Genomic DNA, 13348 nt, shown 5'->3' with positions numbered 1-13348 from the left:
AACGGAGGAGCCACTTCCTGGGCACTGCAACCCAAGGCCAACTGTGCAGGCCGTGACATGGAGGGCTTTGACTTGTCCTGTTATTGTTGCTATTGTTTGTTTGTTTAAATTTGTATACCACCCTTCATCCAAAGATCCCAGGGCAGTTCGTAACAAAACAAAAATAATTAGAATACATAATAAAACAAAAACTGCAGTCCGCCCAGGCCCTGCCCTCCTAGTCCAGGTGGAAGTATTGCCTGAGCAGAGTGGGGGGTCTGGACTTGAAAACATTGCCTGCTCTCAGTTTCCCTGCTCTGGATCTGTTTGCCCAGGAGAAACAGACTTGGGCCTCCAGTGGAGGAAGGAGAACTCCCTCTACAGTGTCCGTAGCATTTTCCTTCACAATGTCCACCTTTGTTTCATCACATTGCATTTATTCAAGGATTAATGGCTAAAGTGGGGTGTGTTGTTGCTTTGGAAGAACTGTGAGGGGCTGAGGTTGCAGGATGGGGCCTGGTCTTTTGAGACACAATCTCTACTCCCTTTTGGGGGCGCAATTGCAAAAGCCCTATGAGTGGATTTAAGCTCAATTGGCATTCTCTTGCTAAGAATTCTGAGGTTTACTTTTTGTATTTCTGGTGGCGAAGCATCAGTGCTGAGTCCATATCTTTGGGATATCAGCTGTGCAGTGTGTACGAATTGCATTTCTTGTCCTTTCTGTCCATTATAATTGAGTGGCATGTTGAGGGTTATGTTATTATGGTCATGGAAGGTGGATTTAATGATTAATAACCTTATTTAAGTTTGCCATTTATGCATATTTAGATATATCCTTTTACCTGCCAAGAACCTCTAAACAGCTTTAAATAGATGAAGCATCTTTCAAATATTTCATTTTTATAAGTTACTGTTACTTACCTTTGGTAGGAGACCATTTAGTCATGACAGCCTTTTTAAAACGATAAAATAGAATAAGGAAATTATTTGTGCCCCCTTATCTTCATTAGTCTAGTAGGTGACACTGTCAGTGTTCCGTTTCTACACCAATGTAGAATGTTCTCCTGCTGCATTGTCTGCTTTGCTTTTTCCAGTAATGCTCCTTGTTCATAGATGTGAACTTTCAAATGCTCCTGCAGCATTTACTGGAGAAAACGGGTGACCTCAGAGTGGAACTGAGATCCTTCAAACTATAAAGATGTTGCACTTGGTTTCTCTTCTTGTCCTAGTTGCCCACTGTGCATCGTCACGTCAGATCATATCCCACTGGAAGAATTGCACGCGGCACGATTGTCCTGTGTGTCTCCCATTGAAAAATGCCAGTGACAAGAGAAACCAGCAACGTACGTATTCACCAGTGTTCAGAAAAGTCTGGTTTGGAATACATACTTAGGAGATTCTGCCCTGAAGAAGTCCAGTGTAAATGTAATGCCAGCCTAATTCCCCTTCTGATTATTTTTGTGATTTGCTAGTTTGCAAACCTGCGCTAGCAGGTTGAGATAATCATGCATAAAACTCTAAGGGTGTCTCTCATGCCATCTCTACATGAGAAGGTGTGATGGGATCTCTCCCCCTGCCTTCAACACCCCCAGCACCCCTTTGCAATCTGCTGTGGAGGGTTGAGGGACCCCCCCCCCCCAGAGATGGTTTTGGCATGCTTGTAAGACTGCAGAACTGAGGAGAAAGCTGGGATCTCGTTGCACAAGTCCACTTCCACTATGTTGGATTCCACTCACAGCATCTAGAAGAATCCCTAGAAAGATCTCTCTTTGTTGCCAGGTGTCTTGGATGACAATCATAGCAATCAAAACACAAACTGAGCAAGGGTCAGTTAATGCGCCTGCTCCTCAGTCGTGTGTGGCAGTGGGGTGTCGTTCTTATCATTGGCCCAGGTCTCTCCAGTCTGTAAAAGGGCAGAGCTATTTCAAGACCCTTGCCATCTCATCCTCACCTACACCCCAGGGTTGTTGTGAGGATAAGGGGGTGGAGAACCATGTACACTGCCGCAAGCTTCTTACAGGAAAGGCAGGGCATGAAGGCCATTCAGTCAAGGTTTTAAAAATCCAACAACATCTTGTCCAGGTTCCTCTGCTCTGTCCAACAGCATGTCATGCTTCTTTTGTCCTCCTCTTTTGCAGCACTCCTGGGATCCCCAGTTGGTGGCATCCAGAATTCTATTGCCTCTGGCACGGGACAGGCAACGACGCCTTCTTTGAGCAACCCCAACCCCATTGACCCCAGTTCCATGCAGCGAGCCTACGCAGCTCTTGGCCTGCCCTATGGCAACCAGTCCCAGCAGGCGCCCCTGCAGGCGCCCCAAGTGCAAGGCCAGCCAGCTGCCCAGCCCCAGGCACACCCGCAAATGAGAACCATGAATGCACTGGGTAGGTGCGGGCGCATGCAGGAGGGGGGTGGGGGGGTTTCAAATGAATGTTAACTGCTTTGGGGGGCATGGAGGGGAAGGGGGTACAAATCTTACTAGAAATACAACAGCAAATGTAACTGCAGCCTCATTCACAAACTGCAAAAAAAGTGGAGCCTCCCCTTTTTTGTGTTTGGTCTCTCTCTCTCTCTCTCTTGTCCTCCTTGACACCCACGCTTGTGCCACAGATTCATCCTTCCTGGTGTAGAACTTTGGGGGGGGGGGAGAATAGTGAATCTGTTAACCGCAGTTAACAACAACAAGGTAAATATATGAGATGAAATAGGCTGGAAGAAAAGGATCTGCAGCAGAATACTGTTTGAGTAGAATGCCAAGGAGAGATGGACCGGGAAGTCCTGAGAGAGGTGACATGTAAGGGAAAAGGTGTAATGCATATGCTAAAACTTTGGAAATGACCAAACTGGGGGAGGCAGTGGAAGACAGGAGTGCCTGGCGTGCTCTGGTCCAGGGGGTCATGAAGAGTCAGAAACAACTAAACAACAACAAACATATATTTAAAATAGTGAATGTGGTGGGACCGCTATTTATACAGTTAAGGATCTTGCTTGCTCTATCCTACGGTACATATAAAAATGTTAGTGATTTAATGGTGTGAATTGAATGGTATTTCCTCTGAACTAAACGAGGGATAATCTTATTCCAAAGGAACTAATCAAATGAATCTGACTGCTGGAGGAATAACAGACCAGCAACCTAGCATGATTCCAGAAACTGCGCTTCCGACTTCACTTGGGGCAGCAAAGTAAGAAATATTTTTAAAGGGTTGTTGAGTGTTTACACATGATTCCTATTTTCAGTTGTAGAAATAACTAGCCCTTAGTCACTCTTTTTCTCCCAGTTGTTTCATACTTTTCCAAGTAACTCCTCAGTTCTTTGTTTTCTATTTTCCCTTCAAAAGCAAAATTGCACCTGAATTTCATTACCTGCTCTGTTGTAGTCAGTTACTGGATAATTTCTTAGCCTTAAAAACAAGACTTTTCTGGAATGCAACAGAGAGCTTCAAGAGTTTCCCTCACTGCCTTTTCTTTTAGCTCCTTAATGAATGATGGCACAAATTCGATGCCCACAGCTGCACCACCTTCAAGCACCGGGGTGAGGAAAGCCTGGCACGAGCACGTCACTCAGGACCTGCGCAATCACTTAGTGCACAAACTGTAAGTGTGTCGCCTGGGTGGACCCGACTTGCTGCGGGGAGGGCAAGAGTCTTGCCAGAGCTGCAGCCCTGCTCCTTGGCGTTTGGGGGTTTCATGGGTCTGAAGGCTTCGGGAGGGGGGGGGTTGGAGGGTTACAGTCAGAACTGGTTTAAGAAGATTCTCCATTCTTTCCACTTAGGTTTTTATTTTCAACAACCCAACCCTAGACCCACATTTTCTCTCAGGGTGTAACTATCATCAATTTCAATTATGCCATCCTAGGGGAAGACTGAATCTCTCCCAATTACCTGAAAACTGGGCTTTTGAAATCATTTTGCATGGTGCGGGCAGATAGGGGAAAGTAAGGTTTACCCAGGTCTTCCAGCAGCATTCGTGATGGAATTTATGTCTCTTCTTTCTGCAGCGTGCAAGCCATCTTCCCAACTCCTGACCCAGCAGCACTGAAAGATCGCCGGATGGAGAATCTGGTGGCTTACGCTAGGAAAGTAGAAGGGGATATGTATGAATCAGCTAACAGTAGGGTAGGTTCTGTACCAGACAAGAGCTTGGTCTTGTGGAGTCCTGTGTGGCTGAAAGTGGCTCCTTTTGACTGTCTTCCTCCACTGAAACAGCCTGGGATTATGATATAATTCCTGAAATCTTGAGTGCTGCGCCTCCTTTGTTCAGCAAACCAATGAGTGCCTAGAAGTCTTCCTGTCCCTAGGCAGGAAGATCAACTGGTTAAAGAAAAGACTGTAATCTTACTAGGGATAGCCTTCATAAATTGACAGAAGCGGGACTGGCTCTGGCCTTGTTATTGCCAACTTAGCCATTGTTCCTTTTGTCGAAGAGTCTACTTTTGGGTCAAGTTCCAGGAAGTGTCTTGGTCTTCACAGCATAGCGCTCAGATTCCTAAAACTCAAGTTATGAAGGAGAACTCTTCAGAACACTTTTCATGCAAAATAAAATTTAAGCCAGTGTTAATCAGTCATCCTTGCTGCTTTTTTCTAATATATTCTAAAACCTAATCCTAACATTTTTCCCCTTCTAGGATGAATATTACCATTTATTGGCAGAGAAAATATATAAAATACAAAAGGAGCTAGAAGAGAAGCGGAGGTCTCGTTTACATAAGCAAGGGATCTTGGGTAATCCGCCAGCCTTACAGGCCCCCGGGACTCAGCCTCCTGGCATTCCACAGGTGGTGGCGGCAGCTGTGGGACAAGCCCAGCCTGTGAGACCTCCCAGTAAGTACTCCCAAAAGGAATGGACAAGTTGGAGCAAGGAAGTCTGGGTCAGCTTCTCCATCTGGGGCGCACCATTCAGCCTTGCACGAGGCACAGAAAGTGGGTTACAATAATAGCACACCAAGGAAAAGCAGTATTGAATAAAATCACCCCAGAAAGGAAAGTACTATGTTTATAAAGCCACGTTGAGCAGCAGCGTGCTTGCATCCCCTAGAGCCCAAAGGCCCTCCCAGGCAAAAGTACTTTCCTGCCTTCTAACAGTCTGAAAAGAAGGTGCCACAAATGAAAAGGCCCTGCTCCTTGCAGATGTCCAGGTAGCTTCTGTGAAGGATGGTATCTGGAGAAGGTGCTCTTTGAGAGGACCTGAATTTAGGGTGGTTTGTTGTCAAGACCAAAAGCAGCATGTTGAATTGACCAAGATGCAAACTGTTAGCCGGTGAACTTCTTGCAGGACTGGCATTGTCTTCCATACTTGTAGATTCTCGCAATAGGTTGGGGTTTTTTTGCCATTCTGAGCTGCCATAAGGTACGCTGCCCTCCCTCCCCCTGTGCATTACAGCAGTTCAGCTGAGATGCTGTGGAAGGTGTGGCAGTGACAGGCTTCCGTCTGCCAAGGAGAGAATGCCGTTGGTGCACCAGCCAAAACCGTGAGAATTCTATCTAGGTCTCCGGGGGGGCAGCAGCCCCAGAGAGAGCATGGCCAAAATGAAGACGTCTCCCTTCAGAGGGCAGCGTGAGCAGAAGCAGCTCGCTAGCTCAAACTCTGACCATCCCCTCTTACATGGATGGACCTGGTTTAGCATAAACCCCATTTCTGTCTTCATTCGGGAAACCCATCACTGAGGAAAAGGAGAATTAAATAGGTGCCATCAACATCCAGAGACTTCCCCCAGCAGTTTCATGTAGGTGTTCAGCAGTGCAGGAGACAAGACTAAACTCTGCAGCACCCCAGAGGTTACTTTCCTTGGAGGGGAGCAATTGTCTTCTCTCACATCCTTCCGGAACCACACACACACACACACACACACACACCCCAGCTAGTAAGCCCAGGGCTGCTGTAAAACAGCGGCCCCGCTCCGCACCAGGCAGGTAAGGAGGACACCCTGGTTGGTGGCTTTGGAAGACAGTCACAACCCCAAAGCTCACTTGGAGTCCCGTTGTAGGGCTGTTTGTGGATGAAAGAGAGATTCAATCATTTCAGTTGGCATTTGCGTCTGTTGCGCCATCTTGGAAGAGGCATTAGAGTGAAAGGGGAAGGCCTGTTCTCAGGTGGGGCCTGTCAGCTCTCGTTTTGATAGGCTCTGATCTTAAAAATAGGGTTTGTTTTTTAAAACAAACAAACAAACTTGATGCCTAATTAACTAGGGTGCTTTCTATTTAATTGAGGTTTTAATCTACACATTATTTGAGGTTTGCAGCCCTATCAGTTTGACTTCTAGCATTTTGATTTGTCTGCTAAGTGAAGATTGTGCTGAATGAAGCCGCGAAGGAAGAACTGACCGTGCTGCTTTTGTCCTCTTGCAGATGGGCCTCTGTCCATGCCGAATGTGCCTCTGGGCCGCATGCAGGCGTCTCAAGGTATTCAACTTGCACTAACCTGCTCCTTTCCTTAGCCTCACTCTTGCGAGTCTCCTGTTGGGGGGGTGGAGGGTTGTATCCTGCGTCCTCTATGCCACACTTTCACCTGAGCCTTTGTTCCAAGGTAGTAGACTGAGAGCATGCCACGGGCGGGGGGGGGGGGGGGGCACAGCCGTTGAGGCGGATACAAAAAGCTTGGCTTTCTTGAGCTCTACTTCCCCCAACCCAGAGCGAGCCAGGGGGTCCCTGAGTGCAACTTGGTAGCAGTCCTGGGGAGAATGCACCTGTTCCCAGATGCCCCTCACTAATCTGTTGTGTGCATTACCCTTGCCACTCAAAGCCCATAGTAAAGCCAGCCAGCTTTCCTGACATAACTGCAGGGTGTTCCAGACGCCACGTAGAGAGGGGGTAAGGTACCTTTTCAGTGACACTGGCTCCCTCTCAGCTCCACTTCCTTTTATCCAAAGGGAATGGTGCATGTACCGTATTTTTCGCTCCATAAGACGCAGTTTTCCCCTCCTAAAAAGTAAGGGGAAATGTGTGCGTCTTATGGAGTGAATGCAGGCGGGAGGCTCTGCTCAGAGCTCCCTTTAAAGACCCGTGTGGAGCACCCTGCAGTTATGTGCGTTTCTTGGGGGCTTTTCCGCAAGGTGGGGGAAGGGACTGACAGGCTGCCCTCTGTCCCTTCCCACACCTCCCGGAAAAGCCAGCAAGAGCCGCTGCCAGGCTCTGCTCAGCGCTCCCTTGTAAGGGCTCCCTTTCGTCCCTCCTCCCGCTTTGCTGGGAAGCCAGAAGAAGAGGCGCTGTGCAGCTCTTGCTCTTGCTCTGCTGGCTTCTCAGTGAAGCGGGAGGAGGGACGGAAGGGTTTAAAGCAAGAAAGCCGCTTGCATGCTTTGTGCAGAATATTTTTTTCTTGCTTTCCCCCTCTAAAAACTAGGTGTGTCTTATGGAACGAAAGATACAGTATTTTTCACAACCCTTAGCTTTCCATTTTCCTTTCCCCAAACTTCAACATGGTTCCATTCAGCTGCATTTTTTTAACACAGATCCTGTCTCCGCATGGCACTTCTGGATAACCCAGCTGCTGGGAGTGGTAGAGGGGATGGAGGAACAGGAAGCCCCTGGTGCCAGCTGTTGGGGGGGGAGGGATGGCTTGTGCTCTGAGTGCTGGGAATGTCTGTGGCTAGACTTGTGCAGGACAGATCCCCCGTGGGGAAGACCACTAAGACTTGCATGGAGAACAGTGTCTGCTGACAGTAGCAACTCCTCCCCTCAGTGCCCAGGCATCGCTCAATAACAAGACAATGGGACGACAAATGTCCCTGTGCTGCCCTTTAAACAGAATCAGAAAAGGTGTGCTGGAGAATTAGGGGGCTGTTGGAAAGAGAGCTCTCCACATTTAGAGCTCTCTGTCTTTAGTCCCTCTGCTAAGTGTCTTCTGGCTGCATCCTGACAGTCACTGCAAAGAGAGAGGGGTAGGGTCTCCTCTGCTCAGCTGCCCTGCAGGCCAGGCTTGACTGTTCCTCAGGCTGGAATGGTGGCAGGAACATGGTGGGCTGAGCTGTGTGTCGATCCGCGCTTGGGGGACTCGCTCCTAATGAGCTCTTCTGGGGGTGCATTTTGCAGGAGTGAATCAGTTTAACCCCATGTCCGTAGGGAATGTCCAAATGCCCCAGGCATCGATAGGACCCCGCACCACCTCTCCAATGAACCATCCTGTCCAGATGAACAACATGGGATCCATTTCCACGGTTTGTAGCTCTCTCTTTCTTCCTTTTCTTCCCGGCACGTCAAAGTACAAGTAGATAAATAGGTACCGCTCTGGCGGGAAGGTAAACGGCGTTTCCGTGCGCTGCTCTGGTTTGCCAGAAGTGGTTTAGTCATGCTGGCCACATGACCCAGAAGCTGTACACTGGCTCCCTCGGCCAATAAAGCGAGATGAGTGCCGCAGCCCCAGAGTCGGTTACAACTGGACCTAATGTTCAGGGGTCACTTTACCTTTACTTTAAAAAATAATTAAAATCAATGATAAGCTGAAAACCAGGTTAAAATACATGTCAGCTTTTTAAATTAGACATTAGGGCAATTTTCTGTTTCAGTTAGAAATAGAAATCAAATAAATACATTGGATGATTCAGTGTAGTGAAGATGTTAGAGGGCAGCCTGGCGGGAGGGAAGAAGAGACTGCAGCTGGCAAGCACATTCAGCTCAGAGAGACGGTGGGGGGAGCCCACTGGGGCCTGTTTTCCCTCTCTTCTGAAACGGATTCGGTGAGCACCTAACTCTCTTGTGGTCCAGACCCTTAATGCGCAGGGCCTGCTTTGTTTGCAGATGGCTCTGTCTCCCTCCCGGATGCCTCAGTCCCAGAACCTGATAGCTGCTCATTCCAACAGTCTGGTGGGTCAGGCCTCCACCCCAAGCCCCTTCCTGCCACAGAACCAGTTTTCTGCTTCCAGTGGAGCTTTGAATGTCAACAGCGTTGCTTTGGGGCCAGCAGCTGCACAGGCAGGAGTGGCACAGGTATGGCTCATGGCTTGCTTCATTTGACTCGCCCTGGCATAATGTGGAATTCCAGGTTTTCATCAAAACTGTGAGGACCATTCACTCGCTTCAGATATTTGTGTCCGCACCTTCGTATTTCTGTGGCCTCCACCATTTCCCTGGATGTCAGAGCCAAGGCACTGTGTCGCTGTGGTCCTGCTGTGAACATTTGTATGCAAGAGAACCTCAGCAGTGCTGCCTTGGGACGGTGGTGAGGAGCTCAGCTCTCAAGCCCAGCCATGACTGGGACATGGGTCACAGGCCACTTACCTCCCAGACCTCATGATTAAATTCTAACCTAGATCATCTCAGGAGTTGTCTATTGAGCTTACCTAATGCACACCTCTCCCCTCAGCCTCTTCTCCTGGTAGATGGTGAGCCAGCCCCTGTGTGCTATGTCATATCCTGTTCACCCAGCCACTGGCAGAGGAAGGGGGTGCAGTGGGTGCAGTCCCCTCTGGGTGTCATCCCTGAGGGGGTGACATCGCTGCACACCCCCCCCACGGGTGCAGCTAGCTCCGCCTCTGCACCCAGCCAGCTGGAAACTCCTGGCTAATCTGCATATCCACTTGCTCTGTGCCTTTGCAGACCTCTCCTGTCCTCCTCAGTCCTGCTTGTGCCGAGGTGTAGCAGTATCTTTCTTGCTCTCTTCTTTGATTCTTTCCTTGCCTTGTCTTTGTTGCCCTCCCATCTCCTGGGGGTACACATCACTTTTGCATCCCCTCTCCCCCAAACTCACCATGGCTCCAAGGTGGAAAAGCAAGGCAGCAGAATCACATGCAGCCTCTTTCATGGCCCCGATGCAGAAGGGCCAGTTGCGGCCACTCAGGCAGCTTCTCCTGCAAAGCACCCGGGCAACATGGCTGCAGCATGCAGGGAGCAGAGCACCACGCCTCCCTGGCCCAGCTGGGAAGGGTCTTCAGATTCGATGGCAGAGGCAGCTCCATGACTTGGGCAGCGATGCCTCCAGCTGCATCTGGATGGGGGGAAAACTCCTGAGCAAGAAGAGAATGAAAATGTACCAGAAATGGCCTCAGCACACATCCACAAGTTAGACAACTCCTGAGAGGAGCCGCTCTCCTCAGTCCGCCAACCATCCACAGATTCGCAGCAATGGAAAATACAGCCCTTAAAGCACTAGCACAGACTCCCTTGAACCTCTTAGATCTGTTTCTTTATACTCCAAGGCTGCTCATCACAGCCAGGCAAGTTTTAGAGTTCAAGACCCTCTCCATAAGGAAGGAACTATATTTCTTCCGCAAGCCCAGCATGACATTTGCATAGAGACCTTGCGTTTATCCACAAGGGAAGAGGGAATCCTGCCGTTCCCACCCTTCCCGTCCTATAGAGAGGACTAGCAGATCCATTAGACATTAGAAGGGCCTTTAGGAGTTCCATAAAGAGCACTGAAACGAACAGTGGCAGAAGGTGTGGATTTCTTCAGCCAATGGGTCCCAGCACCTGGACACATCACAAGAGTGGCAGCTGCCTCGTCTGCTTCAGCCACCACCATGAGAGATTTCTAGAGCCCCTACCTGGACCTCCACTTCTGCCTTCACCTACCACTATGAGTGGGACCTTCTTTCCTTGGCAGAGGCAGCACAGGAGCAGCCTCTTGCCACACCTCCACAGCACAAAGAGGCTGGCTCACTCTCTTACCACAAAGGGGCCTTCTCTGGCAAGCAAGGGACCTGGCCACCACCCAGCCCTGCATAGCAGCTGCTCACCACAAGTCTAGCTAGGCCTCAGGATCCGTCCTTCTGCCACAGCTGTCTGTGTCCGTCCACTGATCCATCTGTCAGCTCAGGAACTGGTCTGACCAAGCTTAGTCACAGGTGGAAACTTGAAGGAGAGGCAGGAGGAGGAAGTCAGTGCAAATTAATTGAGTTTCCCATTTTGGTGAAAAGCATATGATGTAACTCACCGTGGCTGGCTCACCTGCCTACCCAAAAAGCGTGCTTTCTGCCACATGTGATATTGGGGAAACGGTGTGGCAGAGGGACGCAGCCAGACTGGCGCTTGGTCTGCTTGTGTTGCCCACTTTTGCACAGGGGGTTTTGAATGCAGCACTAACAGTGTCTCCTTCCGGCAGGGGCAGGTTCCTGGAGCTGCTCTTCCCAACTCCGTGGATATGCTGGGACCACAAAGCAGCCAGCAGCTCTCGTGTCCTCCCGTGACCCAGCCACCCCTTCACCAGCCTGCGGCTCCTCTCTTGTCCAGCGTGGCGGCTGGCATGCCGCCGGTCCAGCACCAGACCCCGCCAGGGATGACGCCTCCACAGCCTGCAGTGCCTGCCCAGCCGTCCACACCGGTCTCTGCGGCGGGACAGGCGCCCACTCCAGCAGCCGGCTCCGTCCCCAATGCTACGCAGGTGCAGAGCACACCTTCGGGGCAAGCCGCAGCCCAGTCGCAGATCCCACCGCAGCCTCAGACCCCAGTGCAGCCCCCACCCGTGCCAACCCCGCAGCAGCAGCAGCAGCAGCAGCCAATGTCTGCCCAGGCCCCTGGCACTCCGGTGAGTATTCAGCCTTTTTGCATTACTGGGCCCAGCATTTGCGCCAGGGAGCAAGCACTCTGTCATGAACGGCAGCGGGGCTCTCGCAGCCACTCTGCAGCACAACGTTTCCTCACCTTCGTTGCCTGTCGTCCAGCAGGAGCAGCATAGGAAGCTGCCTTGCCCCGAGACTCACTCAGTACTGCAACAAGCAGAATCTTTCATAGTCAGGGACGGAACCAAGAGTCTTTTGTCTCTCCCACTGACCTAGGATTTCTCTAGAAGCTCTGCCTTCTCTAGAAGCATTGTGCGTAGTTTCAGAAGCAAAACAAAACAAAAAACCCGAAGGAGATCGGGGCTCCTGTTCCCAAGTTGCTTGCAATCCAAATTCCATCTAAGAGGACCAAGAGAAGAGCAAAAAGAAGAGAAGACCTAGGATGGGCTGGAGAACCTGTGGCCCTTTAGATGTGGAGGCCAAATGGTCAGGGAGGACAGGGGTTGTAGCATAACAACATCTGGAGAGATGCAGGTTCTCAGCAGGTGCTGGTTCGCAGCCCAAATGTTTCAAATCAAATCAAATCAAATCAAATTTTATTAAACGGTCACAGACCAGATTAACTCGTACAGCTAGTCAGCGAGGCATAACACCGGAAAAAAACAAAGGACAAAGGACAATTTCAATACAGATTAGGCCATAACAGCAAATTAAAATTAGACAGCATAAATAAAATTAAGTGTTTCAATAGCACATGGTCTGGCAGCCAGCGAAGCTGCTCCTAATGCTCAGAGTGACCGCTGAAAAGCAGAAGTCTCTCACCCACCTGAGAAGGTAAGCCTGCCTGCCTGCCTGCCTGCTCAGGAGACTGCTCAAGTCTTTTAAGCCTTCCGACATTGAAGATGGGCAGAAGAAGAGCATGTTTACATGTTCCGCTCAGGCTGCTCTTCCTTTGACGCTGGCAGAGTACGGCTTTTACTGTGACACAATCATTTCCCAGCCTTTCACCAGTTGGTGTGCTCTCAGCAAAGGGCAGCCCCGTATTTTGTACCTTCAGGAGATGTTGATGTTGGTGTTGATGTAATAATTGTGTTTGTATAAGGGGAAAGGCCACAGCACCTCAGCGGGCAGCACTGGGTGAAGAGGTACGGCAAGCTCTGAGGAGGAGGCCAAGGCTAGTTGTGTTCATGTAGGTCAGCAGTGAGGAAGCTCAGGCCTGAGGGCCTCAGGAGGCCCCACAAGGCCATTGTGGCCAGGAAGACATGAGCCCACCCGCCTACAAGGGGGGACAGGTAAAGCTGTGGCTGACTAGAGAGTGGGGTGGGAGGGGGCATTGTAGGCAAAGTATCAGCTGAGCAGGGGCAGCTGCAGAACCCCGTATTGAGCACTGAGCAAGTTCCATCTCACCAGATGGGCTTCCCCAGCCAGCCTTAATCTTGGGCCAAAATGGGTCACCCACCGTCATTGTGACGTCAGGAGGCCCTTAGGAAACTGAGCCAGCCTGACTAGGGGGAGGCCGGAAGGGACTTCAGAAGGAGCCCAAAGATAGTGGAGACAACTCCTGGGAGGAAAAGACTCCGTTTAGGAGGAACTGAATGTGTGCGCTTATAGAGCACAATGTTAGGGCTGGCTGGGGAAGCTGCATGCACCAGTGGAGTCCGGCGGAGGGGAGCTGAGAATTGGGACACGGGGGACCACTTTCGTTGGGCATTTTCAAGGAAGGGTTGCTTGGGTGGGCTTGTTCTGTTAGGGCAGGAGCGTTGGCATGGAGGCAGCCACAGAACTTGCAACGTTCCGCTCTTGCTTCCGTGCTTGTAGCTCTGGGAAGCACTTGCCAGAAGGCAAAGGTGGCCGAGATTGGCAGGGAAGCCAAATTCTAGTGCTGAAATAGAAATTGCCCGCAGGTTTTGAGTTTATTCATTAAGGACTCAATCAAGC

The 13348-nt window shown here is 50.3% G+C and overlaps 1 protein-coding gene across 4 annotated transcripts in view; it reads left to right on the top strand.

Annotated features, from left to right (window-relative positions):
* CREBBP (CREB binding lysine acetyltransferase) overlaps window positions 1–13348 on the top strand; it is a 59346-nt gene that overhangs the window by 19196 nt on the left and 26802 nt on the right. For 2 of the 4 annotated variants that reach the window (XM_083711210.1, XM_083711208.1), the window contains 10 exons: window positions 1209–1322; window positions 2118–2363; window positions 3068–3164; window positions 3454–3576; window positions 3980–4097; window positions 4607–4802; window positions 6327–6380; window positions 8037–8131; window positions 8712–8900; window positions 11014–11436. In XM_083711210.1, coding sequence (XP_083567336.1) covers window positions 1209–1322; window positions 2118–2363; window positions 3068–3164; window positions 3454–3576; window positions 3980–4097; window positions 4607–4802; window positions 6327–6380; window positions 8037–8131; window positions 8712–8900; window positions 11014–11436 — 1655 coding nt within the window. Of the gene's footprint in view, window positions 1–1208; window positions 1323–2117; window positions 2364–3067; window positions 3165–3453; window positions 3577–3979; window positions 4098–4606; window positions 4803–6326; window positions 6381–8006; window positions 8132–8711; window positions 8901–11013; window positions 11437–13348 lie in introns of all 4 variants that reach the window. The other 2 variants (XM_083711209.1, XM_083711207.1) reach the window with 1 other exon arrangement.

This window comes from Podarcis gaigeae (assembly GCF_964106915.1).
Source record: "Podarcis gaigeae genome assembly, chromosome: 14".
Taxonomy (NCBI): domain Eukaryota; kingdom Metazoa; phylum Chordata; class Lepidosauria; order Squamata; family Lacertidae; genus Podarcis; species Podarcis gaigeae.
This window is presented reverse-complemented; position numbering and strand designations above follow the sequence as displayed.